The following is a 25,872-nucleotide window of genomic DNA, read 5'->3' on the forward strand; positions in this document are numbered from 1 at the left end:
CTTCTTTATTGGGCTACTGCAGTTTCATTATTAATAAATAGGGGTTTAATTAATGAGTTTCCTTTCTACTTCAATGCTTTCTGAGTGCTGGGATTGTTTAGATTGCTTTAGATTTTATTAGAACTGAAAGTCCCAATACTGCTTATTTTATCTATTTTCAGTCAGTCAGATTGTCAGAAGAATATACTAGAAGATGTTGCGTTAAGGACTCTGTAGAAACAACATTCTTGTTATCTTGAAGAATTAAATATATATTTCCTTTAGAAAAGTTAGTTTTACAAGTAACCCTTGCTTATTTGTCTTATAGCACTGTCATAACATTTAGTACTGTACAGCGTACATAAGTCAATTCTTGTTCTGAGACACTTTCGTTCTAAAATAGGTACATGTCGAACCTCTCTCGTCTGGCACCCATGGGACCTGACCAGTGCTGGGTGAGAGCATTTCCAGAGTATGGGAGGTCAAGATTGTCTAGCAGCATTATCAACATTTCCACTGCTTACTGGGCTCTTAAATGACATTTAAGGGAAAATTGTAGCTAATAACAGCAGAGAACACTGAGAGCCAGGACTAGTGCCTGTAAACAAGCTTTATGGGCCCATGGCAAACTTGGCCACATCTATAAGTGGTCAGCTGGCTATATGAAATCATGATAGCTCTGCAATATGGACATCCCTCAAAAAGGAGGAGGTTACTGACCTGGTGCAGTAACAGACTCTTGGAGATGTGTGTGTCCCCCATATGTGCTTCACCCTCCTCCCCTCTGAGTCAAACAAACCTATATTCTGCAGCAGAGAAGGAATGGGGGCAGTCAGTCAGACCACACAGTTTGGGAGAGGAGAGGTGCACATGTGGTCCAACAGGCACAGCTGATGATTTCCATCCTAAGCACAGGGAGTTGCTGTTACACCTAGAAATTGAGCACCTGTAGAAAGATACAGCTGGAAGAACCTCATTTACCTCATAGGGACTACGTCTAGATTGCAGAGAACTGTCTGCAAAAGATATGCAAATTGTGCAAACCATGTGTGTATTTCCTGCCAACAGTTATGTTGGGAGAGGCTTTCCTGTCATTTGACCTGGCCACATGGGGCCAAATGTCAGGAAAACCCCCTCTGCTAAGACAGCTCTATCTTCCTTCCACAAGAAAGAAGAGATGGTGGCAGAACACTCACAAAGCGGTGGACTTCTGTCAGGAGATCTCTGGGCAGACTTGGCACCTTTGGGTGAGAGACCTGTGGGTACCTATCCCACAGTTCCTGCACCTCTGTTGCATTCTGGGTTTCTGTGCCAGTGTGTTTATGGGGGAAAAAATGTGCCGCACGGAGCCCAGCAGCCACATGGTGCTGGGGATAGCTAGAGAGCCTGGCAGCTGTGTGGTATGGGGTGCAGTCATGTGGGGCAGGGGACAGACAAAGAACCCTACAGCTGCATGGTCCGGGGGGCAGACAGTGAGCTGGGGCTTATTCCTACTTCCTGCTCACGTGGAAAGCAGTGGAGGTGAATGTTAGGGTTAGAACAAACAGTGGGCGCAGTGTGGGATACTTCTGGAGGTGAATAAAATTGAACTAATGCTGTGTCTGTACTAGCATTAAGTTGACCTTGTAAATTCTAATTTGGCATTAATGCCTCATGGAAAAAGCTGGTGTAGAAAAGTGAACCTTAGGACCCCTTAAAATTGACGTAATGATATTTACAGTGAAGATGGATGCATTATGAAAGTGAACTAACTCCCTTAAAATCAATTTTATGCTCTACTGTAGATGTAGCCTTAGTAATAGTGTTTTACGTATCCCCTTACACTGTGTAGAAGAAGCATTACTCAGGGTATTTCTACATGAGAAATTCAAATTTAAGGCTGTTAGCTGGATATTACCAAGTGGCTGTCTTCACTATAAACGCCATTAACTTGATTTAGGGAACACTATCATTGATATATCTTTGGCACCTGCTGGGTGTAGTAGTGTCAAGTCTGAATTTAAAAGTTCAAATACAAGCCAGTGTGGAAGCACCACATCTTAAAATTGAATTTATTAATCTCCAGAGCTGTCCTGTATGTAACCCACAATGCCCCACAGTGCTCTGCTGTGGCCACTGCTCTCCAAATCCACAGGAATTAGGTAATAGGAAGACTGGCTATGAGCTCATGTTTGTATGAGAGGCTTAGAAATGTCTGTGTGTCTTTGCTATTAGTGCTGTGAGCACATCTACCATTACAAATAGCCCCAGCACAGAGTTTGTGGTTCTGTCTCTATACTTAAATATTTTTTTCTGCACTGCCTGGCACCAGCCACTGCCCTGATGCACCATGTGGCAGCAAGGCTGTTTCGGGAGTTGTTTGCATATGAGGCCAAGAAACTTCTCAGTGGTTTACATTTGTGGGCTCTCCACTCATTCCCGCACACACGCCATGCAGTCAGGGTCTTTCCCACACTCAACCACAGGACGTGGCTAGCCCCCGACCCAATAAAAGGACATGCTTCCTGTTTGGTGCTGACCATGCTGTCAGGCAGCACCATGTCCTGGCTTGAGTGCAGTGAGGGCTCTAAGGATGGGAAAAATTTTGGGGGCCTTGCAGGTGTCTGGGGGGCACACCTTGCTGCACATTATGTATAAAGAACTTGAGATGTGGCAGTACCAAGAATCCTACCTCTGAACAAGTCCATTTACTCAAATTGAAAATGTTTTTAAAGCTGTAATTTTTATATACACTCAAAGTAACAGAGCAAAGCTCCCTCATCACTGATGTGTAGGATTTGTTGATGTGGGTGGGTTTTGGTCAACATGCTCTTTGTTTAACATTGAAAGAAGGTCATGTGGGTAAATTTCTGCTCTGCTCATGCCACACTAAGGGTAGAAGGACCATAGAACAGTGACCTTGTTTTCTTAGTTCCTTTGAGAGAGGTTGGCTGAGAGCCAGCCATATTTGCATATAAAAAAGCAAAAATTACTGATACATATCACACCAGAAGCCAAAAGACACATATTCCAGTCTCAGTGAACTAAATTGCTATCTGTCTGACTTCAAGTATGTATGAAACAGACAAGCTTGAGTGTCAGGGTGAGAAAAGAGATTACTAGGAAATTCTATTTTATGTTCCTTTTTAGTACATCAGAATGAAATCTGCAACTGAAATCTTCATCTAGAGAAGTTGATTGAACTGCCCAATCCTAGACAAGAGGTGGAGCTGCATTAGTTTTCAGCCTCACCAACTCTAAAAAAAAAAAAAAAAATTGGAAAGTAATTGAAGGCCTAATCCAACTCTTATTGGACCACTGCAATAAGCACAGCCTTACTGGGTCAGACCATCTAGCCCTGTCTTCTGACGGTGGCCAATGCCAGATGTCCCAGAAGGAGTGAACGGAACAAGTAATCATCAAGTGATCCCTCTCCTGTCGTTCATATCTAGCTTCTTAAAAACAGAGGCTAGGGACACCATTCCTACCTAACAGCCACCGATAGAACTAATCTCCATTATTAATTTATCTAGTTCTTTTTTTGAGCCCTGTTAAAGTCCTTGTCTTCACAACACCATCAGGCAAGGAGTTTCACAGGCCTACTGTGCACTGTGTGAAGAAAACTTTCCTTTTGTTAGTTTTAAACCTGTGATTTATTAACTTCATTTGGTAAACCCTAGTCCTTATATTATGGGAACAAACAAATAACTTGCGTATTTTTCCATACCTGTCATGAGTTTATAGACCTATATCATAGCCCTGCTTTGTCTCCTCTTTTTTAAGCTGAAGAGTCCCAGTCTTTTTAATTTTTCTTCATGTGGCGCCTGTTCCAAAAGCCTAATAATTCTTGTTTTCCTTTTCTAAACATTTTCCAATGCCAATATATCTTTTTTGAGATGAGATGAACACATCTGTATGCAGTATTCAAGATGTGGGCACACCATGGATTTATATGGAGGTGGTAAGACATCCTGGCCGTGTCTACACTAGCCCCAAACTTCGAAATGGCCATGCAAATGGCCATTTCGAAGTTTACTAATGAAGCGCGGAAATACATATTCAGCGCCTCATTAGCATGCGGGCAGCCACAGCACTTCAAAATTGACGCGGGTCGCCGCCGTGGGGCTCGTCCCGACAGGGCTCCTTTTCGAAAGGACCCCGCCTACTTCAAAGTCCCCTTATTCCTGTGAGCAGATGGGAATAAGGGGACTTTGAAGTAGGCGGGGTCCTTTTGAAAAGGAGCCCTGTCGGGACGAGCCCCACGGCAGCGACCCGTGTCAATTTTGAAGTGCTGCGGCAGCCCGCATGCTAATGAGGCGCTGAATATGTATTTCAGCGCTTCATTAGTAAACTTTGAAATGGCCATTTGCATGGCCATTTCGAAGTTTGGGGCTAGTGTAGACATAGCCCCTCTGTCTTATTCTCTATCCCTTTTTTCATTCTATTTGCTTTTTAGACTGCTGAGATCTTTTTGAAGCTCTTTACAGCCTGCTTTATTCTTATCTATCTTGAGCAGTTTAGCATCATCTGCAAATTGTGTGACCTCACTGTTACCCCTTTTTTCAGATCATTTATAAATAGGTTGAATAGGATTGATCCCAGTGCAGACCCTCGGGGGACCTTAGCACTTACCACTCTCCATTGTGAAAACTTACCATTCTTCAAGTGTCCCCATGGATGCTCCACCTGAGGTGTCAGGCTTGCCTTGACACTGCAGCTCAGAGATCTTGACAGCTTTTTTCAGCTGGACCATGCATGCGCGGGCTCCAATGCTCCGTTTCACACTCTGTCACATGCATGGTCTGGATTCAGCCAGTGCCTCTCAACCACCAGCTGCTGCAGATGGAGCTTCTACCTTCTCAGCATTGACTGTTGTTCAACTTAATTTCTTCTCCTTTTCCTCCTGGTTCGTTACCTGAAATAGAGACTTGTAATTAAAGTTGAAGTTTTAAACTTTAAAGCATTAAACTTGAAGTTCTTAAGTTTAAGTAATGAAAGTTACCAAAGTTAATGGCTGTTATCAGTTACGCCTCATTGACAACTTCAGTGGACTCCTTATTCTTATCTAAGTGACTTATTTGCATTTAAAAGAAACTGATAATCATGCCTGGCACAGCTGGTTTTAAGAAGTGCGATGCTTGCTATGAGGCAATGCCTGCCTCCGACGGCCATTCCAAATGTATCAGAGAGGTAGTCGTGTTAGTCTGTAGCTTCAAGAACAAGAAGTCTTCTGGCACCTTATAGACTAACAGATACTTTGGAGCATAAGCTTTCGTGGGCGAAGACCCGCTTCATCAGATGCATGAGTGTGGGGGTGGTTTCAGAGGGGTATTTAAAGAGTAGGGTCCCAGTAAGAAAGAGGGCTGGTAAGTTTTCATCTTTGCCCATGAAAGCTTATGCTCCAAAGCATCTGTTAGTCTATAAGGTGCCACAAGACTTCTTGGCATTCCAAATGTATTCACTGTCTTGGATAAGGGCACCTTCCACAGAAGTGCCCACATTACAGCACAGGACTAGAGGGACAGGGAAATGTGGCTGCGCCTGATAGTTTGACAAGGCCCTCCAGCCTTCTTTTCTTGAAAGTGCTGAGCCTTCCCAAGGTAGCCAGCACAAGCGCAGAGCACTCTCTTCTGAAGCTGCTGTGCACAAATGTCCTAGAGCCTCCCCAACTTGATCATTGCCTAGTTTACCCAGAGGAACGACAAGAGAGGCTGAAAGTTCTGCCAAAATGGTCTCTGGCATGTCTAAAAAGGCCAAGACCATGAAAACGGTTCTGACGATGGCACTGGCGCACAAAATGGAACCAAGTGGCAGATTGGTTCTGGACCATCCGAAGGTGACACCAACAGCTTCCGTGCCGCAAAATTCGGTACCAACGGCCCCCAGTCCAGCAGCATCAGAGGCCCTGGCATTGACCCATGCGACATTGATGCCGGCATTGATTCTTGTGACACCGACCCCATTGGCACCGAGCCTACTGGCACCCACCCGTGATTCATTGGCACTGATTGTCCTGCGGTGTACTAAGGACTTAATTAAAACTACAGATAAAGACCCTAAGCACACCAAGGTTAAGTCTAAATTGAAGCACAGGTGCAGTGCCAATGCTTCATCGCACCACTTGTTGTCATCACCCATTTCTATTACCTCGAAGTTGTCTCCAGGATGGTATTTGATTCCATCACCATTCCTGCATCCCTCATCGTCTTATCACAGATCGAGGTCGCCTTCACCATTTTTTAAAGCCACGATCTCCTTCTTTGTATGAGGTCGACTCACAGAGGCACCAGGGTAGCCGCCCCTCCATATTGCCACTTGCATGTTCCGACATTCACAGTGTTCTTCATCACACAGGCATGACCAGATGCCATTCACCCAAGAGCTCTGAAAAACCTCAATTGTGAAATTGCAGAACTATTAACTTAATCTTTGTTTGTAACTTAATCTCTAAATCAGCTTCTCTGCCTAATGACTGGAAAACTATGTTCCTCCACTTGTATTATATAAATCCATGGTATGCTCACATCTTGAATACTGCATGCTGTTCTGGTCACCCCATCTCAAGATATATGTCAATGATATATTGGAGTTGAAAAACATACAGAGAAGGGCAATTAATATTATTAGATGTATGGAGAGAGTGCTATAGGATAAAAGTAGCAAGCCAAATAGTGGCTGCAACTCTTAGGCTGTGTCTAGAGTGCAGGGAACTGTTGTTAAAAGATAGACAAATTGCGCACTTCAATTTGTGTATCTTTTGCCAACATTTCTGTCAGGAGAGGTTTTCCTGACATTTGGCTAGTCCACATGAGACCAAATGTTAGGGAAAAAACAAAACAAAACTCTGTTGAGACATTCCTTCTTCCTGGTGGAATGGGGTGTACAGGGATGTCAACAAAACGCTCCTGACCCACAGATCTCTTCCAAGAGATCTGCAGTCTGTACGCATGGTCTACGGACAAAACTTCTGTAGACAGAAGCCTGCAGTCTAGACATAGCCTTAAGCACAGCCTACACCAACAAGCAAAACCCCTGTCTTCCCTCACTTTGGAATCTGCCATCCAAACCCTTGCTTAGTGAGTACAATTCAGTTAAGCATGACTAGTGCTAAATTTGTAATTCAAGCACATTTTTTTTATTTTCATAATGACATGGCAAGCTCAGAGGAGCTGGGAGTATGAACTGCCAACAATACAGGTGCTGAGGCTCAGCCCTGTCAAAAAAATAAAACCCTCAGGGTGAATCCCTCAATGAGGACAGTTCAGTACAGTACTGCTGTCCTTTACTCACACAATAAAGATGACACACCATGACCTGATATTCAATGCTAAAACAATATGTAAAATTGATCATGCGGGCAGGAGACCTCTGCCTGATGGATGCCTCGGCAAAGTAGGTGAGGTGGTATAAATATATTTGGTCCAGGAGACTTTCCCCTCTCCTGCTTATCACTATTAAGCCACAGCTCATTCAGACCCTGCTTACAACTCATAGTTTGAAACTACAAGGTTGTCCAACATTCCTGAAAGGAAGGTGCCAACATTGTATAGCTTCGTGTGTGAGAAGCTGACTTTTGGGTAATACTTTTCAAAGCTGTTTGATCAGACACTGCACAGGTGCTGGAACTAGTGTGTGTGTGTGGGGGGGGGTCCTGCAGCACCCCCCGCCCCACCTGGCTTGCAGGAGTTTCCATTAAATTTACAGTTTGCGTCACAAGAAGTCCTGTGGCACCTTATAGACTAACAGATATTTTGGAACATAAACTTTCGTGGGCAAAGACCTGCTTCGGTGGCTCTCAGCACCCCCCACTAGAGAAATTGGTCCAGGGCCCAGACCCACCCTACAGGCTCTGAAAGGAAGGGAAAAGGCAGTCAGTCCTGCGGCACTTTGAAGACTAATAATAATTCACTAGGCGATGAGCTTCGGTGGGGCAGCCCCACTTCTTGTTTGTTTTGGGAAGATACAGACGAGGGCGGCGCCTCGCCGAGGCTTTTAAAGGGTGTATTAATATCTCCGTTTCACTTCAGGCGTCCAAACAGAGACTAAATGGACAACGCTGCGTGTAACTAGCTGAGCGCGGGGGGAGGGGTGCTGGGGAAATTCGGGCGTCACACCCCCGGGGATGGAGGAAATCCCTGGCGGGAACTCCCCCCCTTCCCACACCCGGACCGTGCCCGAGGCGATGCTGGGCCTCACGCGGTGCTCCGGAGGCACAGACCCGCCTCAGGACCAGGCGGGGCTAGCTCAGGTGCCTTCCCGCCCCCTGAGGAGCGCTGCGGCCCCCAGACAACGCATAGCCGGAGCCCGTCAGAGCATGCCGCGTTCGCGCCGCTCGCTGCAGCTGGCGCCTGGCTCGCTGGCCCTGGTGCTACGGCAGCGGCGGGAGGCGGCTGCGGAGCCGAGCGGCGCGGAGCTGTTCCGGGCCTTCCGCCGGGCCAATGGCCGGTGCCACTGGGACGCCGGGCTGGTGCGCGCCGTGTCCCGCGTCTCGCTGCAGGGCTGGCTGCGGGGCGGCGTGTTGCTGCTGCAGGGCCCGGCCGCCCCCATACAGCGGCTGCGGGACTCCTGGCTGCGCAGGGCGCTGCGCCCGCCCCCGGGATTCCTCCTCCGCGCGGTGGGTGAGTCCGCGGGGAGCGTCCCCCGGCCTGGCCCCATCACACGTCGGGTTGGGGCTGGGGGCAGTGTGGCTGCGCCAGGCGAGCCCGGGAGAGGGCGGCCGCCCCGTGTCACACCCCCTGCCGGAGGAGAAGAGTGTAAGTCTCCCTTGGCGTCTCTTTCTGGGGAGGGGGAGCTGCCCTGGGCTTGCTGCTCCCCTCCTTTGCGACCCAGGGCTGCTGGCGCAGGAATTGCCCCACAAACCACAGTCTTACGGTTAAAGGGAAGCAGCCTCCCTGGGTGGCAGAGGTCTGCTGTGAGGCATGAGCCCCTCGGGTGGCTGGAAAAAGCAGCCAGGTCTCACAGAGGCTTGAGGGAGGCTGGCGCTGTTTTAGGGAAGAGATGTTGGCTGTGTCCCAGAGAGACTTCAGCAAATTGTTCTCTGAGGCCTGGTGTGATTGATTGGGTTTACACTTGCCAGTGTCAGAGGGGTAGCTGAGTTAGTCTGTATCTTCAACAACAACAAGCAGTCCTGGGGCACTGTACAGACTAACAGATATTTTGGAGCATAAGCTTTTGTGGACAAAGACCTGCTTCGTTAGAATATCTGTTAGTCTGTAAGGTGCCACAAGACTTCTTGTTGTTTTTACACTTAGCAGGAATCTTGACGGCTGCTCCACAGTTTTAGGTGTGCCAACTGCATACCGAAAATTGATTTTTGCAGCGGTCGATATTCGTCCTTGTCCCCACTGCAGGATGCCGACGTTACTGCTCCTCTCATTGGCATTCTCTAATCCTTGCGGCTTGCAAGGAGTTCCAGGGTTGACGTTGATTCTGGAATGTGCTGTTTTGCTCATGCGCAACACGGCACTGGGAAGATCTAACCTAAGCATTCCATCTTCCACGGCCAGTGTAGATGCAGCCGTTGGCAGTTGTTCAGTACCCAGGACAATGACAGAGTGACTCTTTCTGGGCTAGTGATCAGTTTGCACTACAGTGCTCTGTAAAAGTTCCTGTTTCTCAAGTCATTTCTGGTTTGGACCCTTGATCCTCTTAATAGCTGTGTAGCATATTGGGGTGGACAGTAATTTTTCATGGGGGGCCACTTCAAGAATTTGGTGGGTGGTCAAGGGCCTCACTTATGCATGATATTAATGGAGGAGATGTGGGGTCTGGCACAGAGGTTGGATGCAGAAGGGAGCTTGGGTAGGGAATTGGGGTGCAGAAGGGATGGTGGTATTTGGGTGAAGGAGGGAGTTGTGATCTGGGGCAGGAGATTGGGGTTCATGAAGGGGTGCAGGGGGTATGGTGTGGATGCAGGAGAGCATTCTGACATGAAGGAGGTACGTAGAAGAGGGTGCAGGGTCTGGTAGGGGGTTGTTACCTTGGATAAAAGGGGTGCAGGAGGCAGTATAGAGGGTTTGGGTTGTGACCTGGGACAGGTATGCAAGAGGGGGAGCAGAGGGTTGTGGGGAAGAAGGGGCTGAGGTGCCAGGTGCAGGTTCTGGCCAGGAGATTCTTATCTAGTAGGCTACCCAGCTAGCAGCCTGGTGGGACCCTGAGGCACACTGCTTGTATTCCACACCCTCACATGTTGCTCAAAATAGTCAACTGTGGAGGCCATGTACTCTGTGGACTTTGTGTGCTGCCTGTGCCACAATCATAATGCAGACAGCTCCAATTGGCTGGTTTCTGGCCAATGGGAGCTGTGAGATTGTGCTGGGGCAGCAAGTGAGGCCCTTCCTATCCAGGGCTCATGGGGTGCAGAGATCACATGGTTCCACAGCTGGCCACTTTAAGTGGTGTATAGGAGCACAGAATGCAGGCTCCTTGCGGGCTGGATTTTGTCTTCCCCCTGGCATAGCCCCACACTGAGAGTCCCTGTTATTTGTCAGCATAGGAATTTGCTGGATTGGGGTTATAAAGGTTCTGTGATAACTGTAAAATACAAAGACCAGTACATAGGGGCATTAATTTCTGTGAGTATTAAGAAAATGGGGTATTTTTTGTTTGGACTTTGTGTAGTACTTTTAGTTCCATAATACTACTAGGTTTAATGTAAGTGAAACTCTTACATTATTAATATTTGCTGTAAGTTTTAAATGTAACTACCCTCATTCTGATCCTTCACTTGAATCCATGTAGATAGACTCCTGCACCTATGTGGAGCAACACTGAAGTTAACTACTGAAGTATAAGTTGGTGGTAAAATTATTTATTTGAAAGATACCCTGAGGAATCATTTAGCCAATGTAGTGGCAAGCCACCAAAAATGACTTAGAGTTCTGAGGGTTGTCATATCTTCAGACCCATTTAAACTGACCTGAAACTATTAATAATTGAAATCTACCCTCCTTTCTTTCCATTGGTGTAGTACTTAGTTTAAATAGGGTTGTTGTTTTTCCCCCCGCCACTGGTGGATTTGTTTGCTTTCACTTTTATCATGTTACATGTATTTGCTGTACTTTTAAAGGAATAACTAAATTAGTTGAGAAGTGACATGTTACCTGTGTTTATTGAAGCCAGTGGTTGTTTCAAAAGAGCCTGATGAAATAATTTCATTGCTATGAAGAGCATCAGTGGGTTTAAATAACAAATTCAGATCCTCTCTCTCTCTGCAGGGCTTTCTGCTGTGCTCAATTAAACCATTTTATACTTTGGGATTAGAGTTTCTGGCTTGTGGAACTAGTACACCGCTTGAGTGGCTATAAATAATCAAGGAAAGAGAACGTAGTGTCAGGCATGAAATCAGTGGGAACTTTGCCATTGACTTCAGTGACCATAGCTTCACCCCATCTATATAAACAAGGAGAACCAAATGTACATCAGAAGTGATATGTCTGCTGTATGTAGCACTGATTTGTTTTTAACTTAAGCATGTTGTGGATACGATTAATTGCAACTTAAAGAAAATATCAAAGACTTAAAGGCCAGCAAATGGGCACAGGACTTCTTATTTAGTTTGGGTGAAGAAGGATTCTGGAGGAACTGACTGATTATAGTATGGTTTGGGAGAGCTACAGGCTGATGAGGCGGGTCAACTCAGCAAATTGAGAAGTAACTTTTTCTTTGATCAGTGTCCTTATGGGTGCTCCACAGTAAGTGCAAGGTGCCAACACACCCAATGTGGAGCACCCACAGGGACAGCCATCTTGGAAAAACCTCAGTTACTGTGCCAGGTGAGTAGCCCACGCTTTTCATTACTGTATAATAGTAAACATCTACTAGGACTGTAAACTCCGTGGGGGCAAGGACAGTCTTTTATTCCGTATTTGCACAGCATCTCATACAATGGAGTTATGGTCCATGATTAGAGCTTCCAGCCATTATGATAATAAATAATAATTAGACATAAAGTTGAATCTGTAAACGGAGACACTTAGGCTAGATTTAACAAATAGACCTCCCTCAGCAGGCCATGAACTTTAAAACATAAGCCATTAAAAACAATTAATAAAAAATGCAAAGAATTACTAAATACATTATTTGGTAATTTGTAGCATCTTGGAGACAAAACCTACTGGAAAACAAAGACATTTTGCTAATTAGCAGGCTGGAATGAGCTTGTAGTTGTTTCCAGCTTTAATTCCTTTATTTCCCATATGAAAGGGCAAAAAATGAGGTGAAATATCTTGTATATGTAGAAAAGTGTGACATTGATGGAGGGTTTGAAAAGAGATTGTGTTTGTTCAATGTACATGGGCCATATGTACACTAGGGAAGTATTGTGGGATAGCTATGGGCAGGGGTCAGCAACCTGTGTCTCCAGAGCCACATGTGTCTCTTCAGGGAGCCACTCATGGCTTCAAGCGCTGCTGCTGCTGACTTCACTTGTGGCTCCGTAGGCTACCACCTCTTAAACAAAGCCCACCATTAAAATGGAATTTAGTATTTTTATGTAAGTGGTGGTAGTCTCTAGCAGGGCAGGGAGCCATGGAAGAGAAGGCTGGCAGGGCAGGAAGCCCTGCTGGAGCCATACTGGGGAGGAGGCAGTGGCTGTGGAGGAGCAGAGCAGGAACCCGGGGAAATGGGGAAAGAAAGCAGCCGTCTCACTCTCGTTCATGGCCAGTGCTCCTTCCTCCAGTCCCAGCCCTCATCCTCCAGCTTGCTGCCCTGCTACCGCCTGCCTGGCTGGCATCACCCAGCTGCTGCAGTCTGCTCCAAGCTTGGTGCTCAGTGGCAGCAGCTGGTGAGAGAGCGGGGCAGTTGCGCTCCAGCTGCGGCGAAGAGCCGCAGCCAAGGGGCTGCTCTTCTGCCGGCTGCTTGTTCCCCCAAGGCTAAAATTACAACTATTACAGTGGCATACTGCATTAATTTTCTCTGTCCTTTTCAGCATTGTAGCTTAACATGATCAGACACAACTTCACTGTGTCATCATTCCTATCCAAGTTTGCCATTATACAGTAAAAGTGTAAATACAAACTCTCTTTTAAATAGCACACAGGAACAGAGAGGTTTATGTGAAAAGTCTATTTTCCAGTAAGAAACTAGAAACTTATGAGAAAGCACCATCATGTCAGATGAGAGGTGGCTGCCCTTTTGACACCTGTTTGCTCCCCTGCTGCTGCCAGCTCAGAAACACCCTCCAGCAGCACCCAGCACTCGTGCTGCTCCTGCCCAGACTGTACCAGCCACCTGCGTTGCCAGGGGAATGGGGTGGACACCGGCTTCAGGCTGCTTCCTCGTACCTCAGCAGCTGCGGGAGGTGGTCAGCCTGCAGAGCTGTTGTCTGAGGTAGGTTAATCCTTTGGATGTGGGGTTGGTGGTGTTTTGGTTAAGCCTGGGAATTGGAGGGGCAGGTTTGTGGGATCGGGGTAAAGCTTGGGGATAGGAAGGCAGATTTGGGGGCTGAGGCCAGTAAAGCTGGAGATGAGGTAACTGAACTTTCTAACTGGTACAAATCATTGTGTGTTCACTGTTATTGAAATAGGGGTGATAAAAAGCACAATTTGACGTTATTTATTAAGGACCCTCTCACGTTCACAGGCATGGCAGCTCTTGAAGTATTGATTTTTGTAACCAAATTTGAAAAATAGTTCTTCTCACAATTTCGGTTGCAGAGCCCTGCCTTTGTGGTTTGCATCCTGTGTATTTAAAAAAAATCTTTGTGCTGTAACCTGACTGTAGAGAGGAACTGGGACCAAGGAGATGCTAATTCCTACATTTGTGTATCTATAGCCTGGGGGCAGGGCGTTCTCAGAAGGTAGTCCTCAGTGCAAGAATTTGCTTCACGATTGCATGAATTGAACCTATTTGTTTGACTTACGGAACATGTTACAAGGCCTATTTGGTTTTTCCTCAGCTGGGGAGAAAAGGATGCCAGGCTGCTTTTTCTTGAGTGGGTGGGACAAGAGAGGTGAATAGGATGGACTTCCTTAGGTTGTTTTTGAGATGGTTTGTTAGGCTAATTCCTGGCTCTTTGTATGTGCTTGCATATAGTACTGTTGTGAAATGGGTGTGTCAGTTTTTCTGATTTCAGATTAAATGTGGTGTTCTGAGTAAAATTGTTATATAACGAGTCCTACAAATTCAGCTGTCTTTTTGTAATTATCAGATGCATTGGTGGTAGCTAACAGTACACAAAGGGTCAATGTGGCCAGTGTTCCACCTCACCACTTTTGACTCCTATAAACCTAGTAGAGCAGGTAACTTGTTTGGAGCCATTGGTTTAGGGGAACTTTGGAAGCTGATTATTGAGCCAGAATGTATTCCAATTCATTGTTCCAGAGTTGTATTAGTACTGCAGTGTCAGTAAGATACTGCTTCACAGAGTGAAATAATAAAATTATGTTGGCATTGCTATGCCTGTCAGGAGTGGGTGCAAACCACAACATGACCATCATAGTATTCAGATACTGCTACCCCTTCCCCCTGCCCCCAAGTATAGGGTCAGCTAGGTTGAGAAAAGAGGGATGTTTACAAGGAGCTGTTCTCAAGCCTGAGGGGCATCATGGGAGAAGGTATGAGCCGTGTCTACACGTGCATGCTACTTCGAAGTAGCGGCACTAACTTCGAAATAGCGCCCGTCACGGCTACACGCGCCGGGCGCTATTTCGAAGTTAACTTCGACGTTAGGCAGCGAGACGTCGAAGTCGCTAACCCCACGAGGGGATAGGAATAGCGCCCTACTTCGACGTTCAACGTCGAAGTAGGGACTGTGTAGTCGTTGCGCGTCCCGCAACTTCGAAATAGCGGGGTCCGCCATGGCGGCCATCAGCTGAGGGGTTGAGAGATGCTCCCTCTCCAGCCCCTGCGGGGCTCTATGGTCACTGTGGGCAGCAGCCCTTAGCCCAGGGCTTCTGGCTGCTGCTGCGGCAGCTGGGGATCCATGCTGCAGGCACAGGGTCTGCAACCAGTTGTAGGCTCTGTGTATCTTGTGTTGTTTAGTGCAACTGTGTCTGGGAGGGGCCCTTTAAGGGAGCGGCTTGCTGTTGAGTCTGCCCTGTGACCCTGTCTGCAGCTGTGCCTGGCACCCTTATTTCGATGTGTGCTACTTTGGCGTGTAGACGTTCCCTCGCAGCGCCTATTTCGATGTGGTGCCGTGCAACGTCGAAGTTGAACATCGACGTTGCCAGCCCTGGAGGACGTGTAGACGTTACTCATCGAAATAGCCTATTTCGATGTTGGTACATCAAAATAAGCTATTTCGATGTTGGCTTCACATGTAGACGTAGCCATGGAGCTATTTGTGGTATTGTAATATAGCTTATGCATGTAAATGTTGTTTGCTGCCAGCGCTCTGGCAGACAGGTTTTTAAGGAGATTGAAAGGAGGACGGTCTGTATAGATGAGTTGAGAAAGGTCATACAGCTGTGCACAGGGTGGTAACATGAAGGCACAGAGCTGTTTTGTGAAAAGAAGTCAAGGATAGAAATGGTGTCCTAGCCTCTGTTTGTCAGAAGCTGGAAATGGGTGACAGAAGAGGGATCACTCAATGACTGTCTGTTCTGTTCACTCCATCTGAGGCATCTGACATTGGCCACTGTTGGAAGACAGAAATACTGGGCTAAATGGACCTTCAGTCTGACCCAGTATGTCCATTCTTATGGTCTAATAATAGGAACCGTTGTCAGAATAGACTGGAGGGATTGATGCAAAGTGACACAGTTGATTAGGTAGGAAGGGGCAGAGTTACCCAGAACCTTGAACAAGAAGGAAACAAGTTTGATGCATTGTTAAAGGGGAATGGTGAAGATATTTCAAAATGAGAATTACGTAGTCAAAATGAAGAACAAGGAAAATGGCTTTCTGATTATGCAAGACTCTTAATATTTGCATTAGTATTGTATTGCAATGTCACCTAACAGCCCCAGCTCCCTCTGGGATCAGTTGTGAGAAGCACAGTAGAAACATCAGTTTTAAATTTGACATTTTTTAGTGAATATGTTGAATTGGAAAGGCACAAACTTAATGGCAAGAGTATATAAAAGTGCTGTTTGACCCAATAAACTTATGCTCTCTCGTTATCTCCTTACTTTCTTTTAACTCACTTGGGCTCCATACAAATATCTAGTTTCCTGTCATTTATATAATTGCTTCTTTGGCCTTAATTTGCAAATTTATATCATAGGCTGTCCATTATGGTTTGCGTGATGCAGTTTCACTTAAAATCTATTTTTCTGTAGTACGTCTTCCCAGCACAATGATGTACTAAAAGAAACACTGAATGTTTGTACATTGACTTGCACAACTGCAAATATCTGTTGATTTTATAGTGTTTAATGTTTTGAAATAGATATTATATTTTGACACAACTTATTTTTTAACTTTCTAACTTTTTGTCCAGTTGCAAGTTTTTTATGACAAAATAATTTTTCATCAGAAAATGCCAGTTGATCAAAACTGTATCCTGTACATGTTAGTCCTGACTGCTTTCTCATGTCAGAAAAAGTTTGGAAAAAATATTGACAAGTCACCAGTGCCATTTTTTGACAACAGAGGAACTAGTTTGCCATTTTGTGACAGTGTCACGATTCATTGAGAGAGCTGAGGAAAATAATTTTCCAAGAGACGAGTTGAACTAATTATATGTTCACTTTAGTCACTGAATGACAGCTATAATTTATTGAAAAGATAAGGAGATAATTTTGGTGAAAGACACAGAAGTAAAAGTAGATATTCCGCAGTTTTTCCTGTAAGCTGAGTGCTTGGGTTACCCTCCAGGAGAGTGTCAAATACTACCCGGCTGATTAGCAGAGCATCAACAGCCAGCAGCACAGGTTTCTGTTGGTGGTCATGTGCCTTGGTGTACATACCAAAATTTATTTGGCATATCCATGGAAAAAATTAGACTGAACATTGACATTCAGTCCCCATAGGAGTAGCAGAACTGCAACTCTATGAGAATATTTTAATCAATGAAAGGGAGAAAATTCAGTGGTTCTTCCCCGGTGTTATTTGAAGTTGCAAAGATCTCTTCTGGATAGCCCACTGGATAGCTGTTGGTCTGCTAGAGTGATTCCTTTGGTATACCCTTGTCTCCCTTCTCTGGCTATGTTACAGGTTTTCACACCATTTCAGCCCACTGTCTCTATTCTGGCCATCCAAAAGGTGCCCCCTCTTAATTGCTGATCTCAACTGGAAGAGGATGATGGAAAGCCCTTGGCTACCGCTTGTTCCTTGCCATATACAATGGCAAATCCAGGGAACTACAAGTTGTTTTGTCAATAGTAGCAACAGCGTCCTGGCAGAAAGGGAGTGAAGTTGGAAATCTGCAGACACAAAGTGGCATTTTTGAAGTCCAAGATTAGTTTCTTACCTTGTTTTTCAGATGCAGAATTTGGAAACAATATTTTTGTCAACATATGGTATCCCATTCTAAGAGGGTGAGATGGGTTGTTTGTAAATTACTGCAGTCAGCAATTTAGTAATATAGAAAACAAGGAGCATGATCAGATTTTGTTATTTTGTTGCTTAATTTGATACACTTATGTTTCATATCTAGTATAGGGATTCAATTTAGTTTGTCTGCAAAAATTACTGGATATGAAAAATTAAAGTGCTTAGTCAGATTTTTTCTTTCACTGGTAACATCCAGCTCCTAGAAAATGTTTTTTTCGTTTAAAGATGCTTTTTTAAAGAGAAGAGAAAATACTGCTTGGATTTTGTCCTTCTTTTGAGTTCTTTTTCATTGAGTGAGGAACTTCTGAATGACAGACTTTAGCAGTATTAACTCCCAACTTAGAATAGAAGCTATAGTTTGTACTTAAGTCTCTCTTTTCTGTGGGCCTGTTTAATTTCCTAGCATGCAAATAAGATTATAGTGTGTTGATTACAGAATACTGATTTTTAAAAATACGTGTTAACATCTTGTGGAAATAAGGAGGCCATGATTGCATTTACTAGCATTATTTTAAACTTAAAAGATTCCTAAATAATAGCATGTCATTTCAACATTTGTTTAAAGACTAACAAAATAATCATATAGTTGATGGATCTCCATTCCAAACAGCTAAAGATAGTGTCTTGAATATTGAATAGTAACAGAGAGGTAGTGGCGTTAGTCTGTATTCTAACAAAACGAACCAGCAGTCACGTAGTACTTTAAAGACTAACGAAATAACTATCACTCATGCATCTGACATAGCAGGTCTTTGCCCATGAAAGCTTATGCTCCAAAATATCTGTTAGTCAATAAGGTGCCACAGGATTTCTTGTTTTTCAAAATAACTATAGCTTTGTTATTATTTTGTTAGTCTTCAAGGTGCTACATGGTTGATGGTTTGTTTTGTTAGAATACAGACTAATATGGCTAATTCTCTCGTACTATGCAACATTGACTTAGTTAGTCATAACATCTCTGTACCTAGTTCTGGAGGATGCCAACTTTTATAACCCATGTGAACAGATGCTTGCATTTCAGTTGTGAAAATAGTGAATATTTGTTGAAGGCCCATGTGAAATTCAATAGCCTGTCCAGGTGGCTGTTGTGTTTGCCTAGCCTCATTAACAACATGCTTACATGTAACCATACCCTTTCTTACAATTTGTTGTGATCCAAGGGAACTTCACAGTTAACATAGGTGTAAGTTGGTAGTAATGGTTGGAGTTGTGCAAAGTAGGGTAGTAATATCTAGAAATACAATTGACAGCATTGCCTTCATGTGTAAAAATTTCTAATAAGGTCAATAAGGAATCTTAGACACCTAAGAGGCTAACTATAGGATTGGTATACTGTATTTTTGACAGAATTGGTTTATGAAGATACAAACAAAACCAATATTCCCAAAGCAGTGTTGTCTACAGAAACGTGCATGCTTACATTTTAATTAAACTTTTTTTTAAAACTGTATTTTATTTTACTGTAGTGGATGTAACAGTGAGCATTCTGAGCAAACCTTATGGAATTAAGATAAACTGATTGACTAAATTTAAACCCTCTAGAAGTAGGGGTACATTGTGTTTGTGTTTATTGTGGAATTGTATGTACTTCTATGGGAAGGGTAAAAAGGAGAACAGTAGCGAGTGATTAGGCAAATTCAGGTTGTAAAACCTCCACAGGTAGAGGCAAATGGGTGGCCCTCACTTGCCTCTTCCAGAAGTGCTGTGCCTCTTCCACTGAATATGGGGGCGTGTCCTGGAGCAGTGCAGCCTGAGAACAGTGTGAGGGTGCACATGACCCCTCATGCACCACCCACACACAATTCCTGTCCAGAAAAACCACCTTTCTGGAAAGGTGCACATATCTGAGTTCAATCTGGATTCTCCAGGCATTTGTAATGCATTTGCTCAAGTTGCACATGTGCCTGCACCTTTGAAATTTTTGAGACCCAAATGAAGCCCTACTCACTTTGACATTACAACACACACATTCTCCACTTGTAACAGAGAGATAGCTGTGCTAGTCTATATGCCATCAAAACAAAAAAGCAGTCTAGTAGCACTTTAAACAATGAATGCTATGCTGTCCAGAGTCTCAAAAATAACCCAAGCATTATAAGCAGAGCAGCTGACAAAGAGGGTGCTGTTGTCATCATGAATAAGTCACATTCTCCAATTGTTTGGATCAGGTTAGTTTGGATAGGAACAAGGACCACTGCTGGGACAACTTACAGTTTCAGAAACTGACACAGGTATGTGGCAGAATCTTTCTAGAAATCACATTTGTATCAGGAACAGAAGAAGATTGTAGGCACAAAACTGCTAAGTAACTTTTTATTCTTTTTGAAGAGACCCTCTTCAGATTTTTCATTTACGAAATAAAATACACTTTTTGTTAGAAAGATACACTGGTCAGATACAGTAAACCCTTGAAATACGCGGCTTCACGTTGCACATAATTCACTTTAACGCGAGTTAAGCACAACTTGAAACAGCTCTGTGTCCCTTCTCCCTGCCTTCCCACAACCACATGGTTGACAACAGTGCCACTGGAGGAAGGGAAGGGGGAAGGCAGATATCTAGGCAAGCTAAAAGCCCCTTCTCTCTGCCCTACCACAGGTGCATGGTGTTGTGGTATCAAAATAGTTCCTGAATGAACCTGTATGCTGGTCATAATACTGTTTGTCAGTCATTTGTGATTGTATGAGGCTCTGCTCCCACTCATGCCATCCCCCCTTTCTTGGTCATTGTCACCAGGTCAGGGCAGAGGATTGGCATCTGGGAGGGATGAAGGCTCTGGCTGGGGACTTGGTTCAGGGCTTAGAGTTTGGAGTATTGAATGGGCTTTGGGCTGGGGCACGAGGTTGAGATGTGGAGTGAAGGCTCTGAAGGGAGTTTGGGTGTGGGAGGGGACTCTTGGTCAGGGAGGGAGTTGATGTGTAGGCTTCAGGAAGGAATTTGGGTGCTGGAGGAGACTCAGGGCTGGAGCACGAGGTTGGGATGCAGCAGGACCTGCAGAATGTAGGCTCCAGGCAGTGCCTACTTCAGGTAGCTTCTGGACACAGCTGGCATGTCTGTCTCATGGGCACAGGGGTGGCCTGGGGGCTCTGCATGGTGCCCTCAACCTGCAGGCGCCATCCTTGTGCCTAGGAGCCTCGTGTGCTGGCTGCTGCCTGCCTAAGGTTGGAGTGGGGGACAGATCAATTATATTTGGGAAAAAGTATGTACAACCAGCAAAGCAAACCGTGGCAGTTTTTGTTGGACAGATTAGTGAATATGAGAGGTAGTATGCATGTCCATTGTGTCACTGCAGGCCAAAAACTCCTTCAGTCAAAAGTGCGGTGGGCTCAGTTGTTGAAGCACTAGTATAGGTCAGATGGAAGTTTAAACCCTTATCTTGGCTAGAGCTCTTGGGAAATCTGAATAGTTGCCCCTTTAAGAACTCAAATCTACATCTGTATTTGATTGCAGATTCGCTGGCCCCCACAAAGAGGAGGCCAGGTTATTGAAAATTTATCCCAGAACTGTAATGGCACAAACACCAATTCTTTAATTCCTTACATTTAACAGTGTGATGAAAGTGATGTATTGGTGGAAATGGTTAATATGCACATACCCCGTAAAGGTGAGGTGATATGTATTTACATCCAAAAAAAGGATGAAATAGTTGGAAATACTTCCAACCCGTAAATTATTTACTATATCGGGGTGGGGAATAGCCGTCTCACAGTCTGGATCCAGATCCGGACCACAGCTTGCCTGGATCTGGACCCTGAGCACTGGGACTCTTCTCCCCAGCATCCAGCCCATGTCAGGGCGGGGAGCCCTAAGCCTCGAGGGTCTGACCCATGGGCTCTGCCAGTGCATGTGGGGTCGGGTGGAGGGGCAGACAGCGGAAAGTGATGCCTCCACTACTACTCCTTCTTGTCAACTGGCTGGGGAAATAAAATTCTAGGCAATCAGAGCAATGGGGGGCAGTGCCTGGCAGCGGTGGGAGAAGAAGCTCCTAGAAGAGGCTTTTCTCCCACTGCTGCCATTTCCCAGGCTTGGTGGGAGGGGGCAGCAGCGGCAGTGCTGGCACATGGAGGTAAATATACCCAACCCTAGCCCACTCCGGCTTCTGTCCCCTCCTCCTGCCCAGACGCCCAACCTACTCCTGCAACCTTCCCTCCCAAACCCCCTCACCTCTACCTTGATCCCCATTCCAACCAGAGCCCCAGCCTCAGCCTGTTTCTGCACCCCCTCCTGCCCAGACTTCCTCACCTTGCTCCTGAAGCCTCTCTTCTGCCCAGACCCCTCACCTCCAGCCCATTCCTGAACTCCCCCATTTCTGCTTCCAGCCCACGTATGCTTCTTACTTCCCAACCACAGCCCACTTCTGCACACTCACTCCCTCCTGCCCACCCTCAGCCTGTTCCTGCACCCTCCCTCTCATCCAGACCCCAAACACCCACCCCAGCCCACTCCTGCACCTGAGTTGTCTCTTAATGGTAGGACTAAACTGGAGGAGGGAGGGGGAAAAGGGGTGGCTGCCCCTGGACCTGGTGATTTAAAAGTGCCTGAGACTCTTGGCCACAGTTGTTGCTTCTACTTTGGCAGTGGCCAGAGCCCCGCGTCCCTTAAATCACTCCTGGAACCCCAGGTGTCACTGGCCAGGCAGCACTGAATGGCTAGCTTACAGAGGGGCAGGTAGCTGGTCTCCAGCTCCACCCCTTCCGCCGGTCCCAGAGACAGTCCCGACCCTTCGTCAGGGTCCTGCTTAAATCAGCAGCCCAGGACTAAATTTAACCCTTTGTGTAAATATGTAGCAAACAGAGACCATCAGTAGTAGCAAGGTTTTCCCATAGGTATTTGTGGGATTCATGGCCTGTTTAGCAGGGTTGGTTTGTTCAGCTTGGAAGCATGGGTACTTTTTGTCTAAGGCAGTGATTCTCAACCTCGGATCAATGGACCCCTAGGGGTCTGTTGAGAGTATTGCAGGGGCTCCGTGGGGGTGGGGGGGAATAGATAGATAGATAAATAAATAAATAAAAAGGATCATAGAAAGTAAGTTTTAAATAAATTGCAAAGTTACAATCAATTATTTTTAAATTAAATATCTTCAAATAATATAATGAATTGTTGTCCGAAAATCTGTTGTGGCACCTTTGTGTGACTAGAATTAGCTTTGAGGGTCCATGAATAGTTTGCAGAGGTGACTGGGGGGTCTGCTCTAGTGAAAAGGTCGAGAACCAATGGACGAAGGATAATTGAAATGTTGACATTTCACCTGGCTTATAGTTCCCATTCTGTCTCAGATAACAGATATCAGTATATAAGGAAATGTGCATAACAGTTTCATTTCTTTCCAGAAAGAATTATTCTGTGTTATCCTAATATACCAGGCTTTTGAAAACCAAGGGCTAAGCTGAGCTCTGGTATAAATAGATGCAACTTTTGTAACTTCACTAGAAATATACTGCCTTACACCAGAACTAAAAGTGGACATAAATATTTATTTGTAATGCCTAAATAAGCCAAAAAGCTCCCACTTGTATCTGCTATTAAAACCCAGTACATCACCCAGGGTTACAGAGATGGAACAAAAAATTCCTTTTACGTAGATCAAGAGTATCTGGTGGAGGCTTTTCTATTCACCGTAATGTTACCGGAGGCTTGTATTACAGATGACTTTCCCACATTATGAGTCAATACACACTCCAGAAAGGTTCTCTCTCAGGTTTCATGTATCCAGGTAATTAGGTGAGTTGGAGTACACTGGTAAAACCACTTGAAGACTTCCTGGCAAACTGCCTAGTTTTGAGTCAGTAAACGTACTGTGGCAAAGGCCCCTTTCCCTTTCCAGCCTTCAGGGCTGGCGGACCTTTCCCTCTATCAGGTGTCAGGTTAGCAGCTATTATCTGGGGCTGGAGCCTGGCTGCACCCCTGGGCTCCCTCCCTCATTGTTTCCCACTCACAGTGGTTAGTACTGTCCACACGGCATCTCTCTTGGAATCATAGAATACAAGGTCTGGAAAGGACCTCAGGGGGTTAGCGAGTTCAGCCCCCTATCCAAAGCAGGATCAAGCCTAACTAATCATCCCAGGCAGGACTTTGTCAAGCTGAGACTTAAAAACCTCTAGGGATGAAAATTCCACCACCTGGCTAGTAAAGCATTCCAGTGCTTCACCACTCTCTGGGTGCAATAGTTTTTCCAAATATCCAACTTACATCTTCCCCTTTGTAACTTTAAACCATTGCTCCTTGTTCTGCAGCCCGTCACTACTGAGAAGAGCCTCCTTCACCCTCTTTAGAACCCCCAATCAGGAAGTTAAAGGTTGCTAACAAATCGCCTCTGACTCTTCTTTTCTGCAAACTAAATAAGCCCAGATGCCTCCGCCTTTTCAACAGAAATTTAGGGAAATGACATGGAGCTTTGTGTTGAGCAGAATTTGTCTTTTCTGATGTCTAAAAAGAGCAAACATATTTCAGAGGCACAAAAGGATTCATCCTGCTTCCATTGAAGTGAACTTTGAAACTCACATTGACTTCAGGGGTCCAGGATCAGACCCACAGAACACAAATTATGGAGGTATCTTCCAACAAAGTATAATTTTTTGCATATTTGTGTAAAATGAAGATTCTGTATTTAATATGCTTTTTCCAATAGTATTCATCTACAAAAAATAAATCCAGCATAGTTAACAAGAAGTGCATCATTATTTTTATAGTTATCCATCATCTCCTGCATGCTTGCTTTAAAAGTATTCTGTTTTTCTTCATATTTAAAAAAAATTGTTTCAGTGGTAGAGGAGTTTTCTAGTAGTATCAATCTGTGTAGTATATTGCAAATGTGCTAAACAGTCTGTTGATGTTTTAAGCAGTTTGAACATGTTAATTTTTATTATTTGTAGAGTGGTCGTTCTCTCATAGGTTTATGTGACCAGTAATGCACAGGAAAATAGTTATCAGAAGGCAATCACTGCATTGCGTGTATATTTCTATGTTGCTTGCCTCTAGCATGGCATCCTGATTTTTCCTGAAAAAAATTGTAAAACAAACAAAAGCAAAATAGAAAACTCCAACATAAAAATAAATTGCAAAATAATCCTGTAACCTGATGTCTTAGCTGAAGAACTGAAATGGTCAGCTATTCTCAAAGGCTTGTATTGAAAGTTTATTTTCCTTTCCCACAGAAATAAAACTGGCAATGATTTATGCATGGGCAAGTAGTATCTTAGCAACATCATTCAAGAAATAATGATCAGCTTTTTCTAAACAGTTTTTGTTGAACATAATCATAAGTTGTAAAACAAAGGTCCAGAACAATTTAACAAAACTTCAAAGCGTGCCTCTCCTTATTCCATTTAACTAAGAGACTTACTGAGTCTTGAGTGTTTTTCTGGCTGTGGTGTCATCCAAATCATACTACATTGTCATGCAACTATCTATCGAGCTATAGTTAAATTAAACCTAACTTACTGCTGAACTTGATCTACACAAACTTGGCATGTAAAATCAGACAACTTCTTCTTTACAAGAAAATTAACCTCTTTGACTCTGGAATCATCTCTGTATCTCATAGGGTGAGTCTACACTAGGAATGAACTTCGAAGTTAATATCGAAGTTAGGCAATACTTCAAAGTAGCCAGCAGAGAGTCTATGTGCATTTTCCCTTACTTCAAAGTAAGGGGAAATGCACGTAGACTCTCTGCTGTCTACTTTGAAGTATTGCCTAACTTCGATATTAACTTCGAAGTTCATTCCTAGTGTAGACTCACCCTATGAGATACCGAGATGATTCCAGAGTCAAAGAGGTTAAGTTAACTTCGAAGTAGGGAGCCCAACTTCGAAGTCGTTTCTCCATTCTCGAGAATGGAGTAGTGCCCTACTTTTGAAGTTGAACTTTTGAAGTAGGGTATGTGTAGATGCTCAACTTTGAAGTTGCTTATTCAAAGTTATTTTTGTAGTGTAGACACAGCCATAAAGTACCCAATAGGAATTGGGTTTTACATTATGCGTGTCCTGGAAGCTGATGGCAGTATGGGAAGTATGTGCAATATACAGAAGTATGAACAGATGACAGAATAATTTATCTAATCAAAAGCATAAAGTTTCATCCAGAGAGATATTGTGCTGTTAATCTTATCATGTGTGCAGACATCCATTATATAGCCTTGTGGTTATTTATCACAATGATGTAAGCATAAGATAGTCAGCATTTGTTTAGAGATGTATTTATTTGGTGGTGGTTGTTTATAAGATTTTTATATCACTATTAGAACATAAGAACATAAGAACGGCCATACTGGGTCAGACCAAAGGTCCATCCAGCCCAGTATCCTGTCTGCTGACAGTGGCCAGTGCCAGGTGCCCCAGAGGAGGTGAACCGAAGACAATGATCAAGCGATTTGTCTCCTGCCATCTGTCTCCAGCCTTTGACTAAAGGCTAGGGGTACCATACTTTACCCTTGGCTAATAGCCATTTATGGACCTAACCTCCAAAAATTTATCAAGCT

The 25,872-nt window shown here is 44.6% G+C and overlaps 1 protein-coding gene across 1 annotated transcript in view; it reads left to right on the top strand.

The window, feature by feature from the left end:
- Positions 1–8,272: 8,272 nt before the first annotated feature.
- Positions 8,273–25,872, top strand: part of STOX1 (storkhead box 1) — a 37,506-nt gene continuing 19,906 nt past the window's right edge. The window contains exon 1 of the mRNA XM_074999612.1: positions 8,273–8,576. Coding sequence (XP_074855713.1) covers positions 8,273–8,576 — 304 coding nt within the window. The remainder of the gene's footprint in view (positions 8,577–25,872) is intronic.

Source organism: Carettochelys insculpta, chromosome 7, assembly GCF_033958435.1.
Source record: "Carettochelys insculpta isolate YL-2023 chromosome 7, ASM3395843v1, whole genome shotgun sequence".
In the NCBI taxonomy this organism is placed as follows: Eukaryota; Metazoa; Chordata; order Testudines; family Carettochelyidae; genus Carettochelys; species Carettochelys insculpta.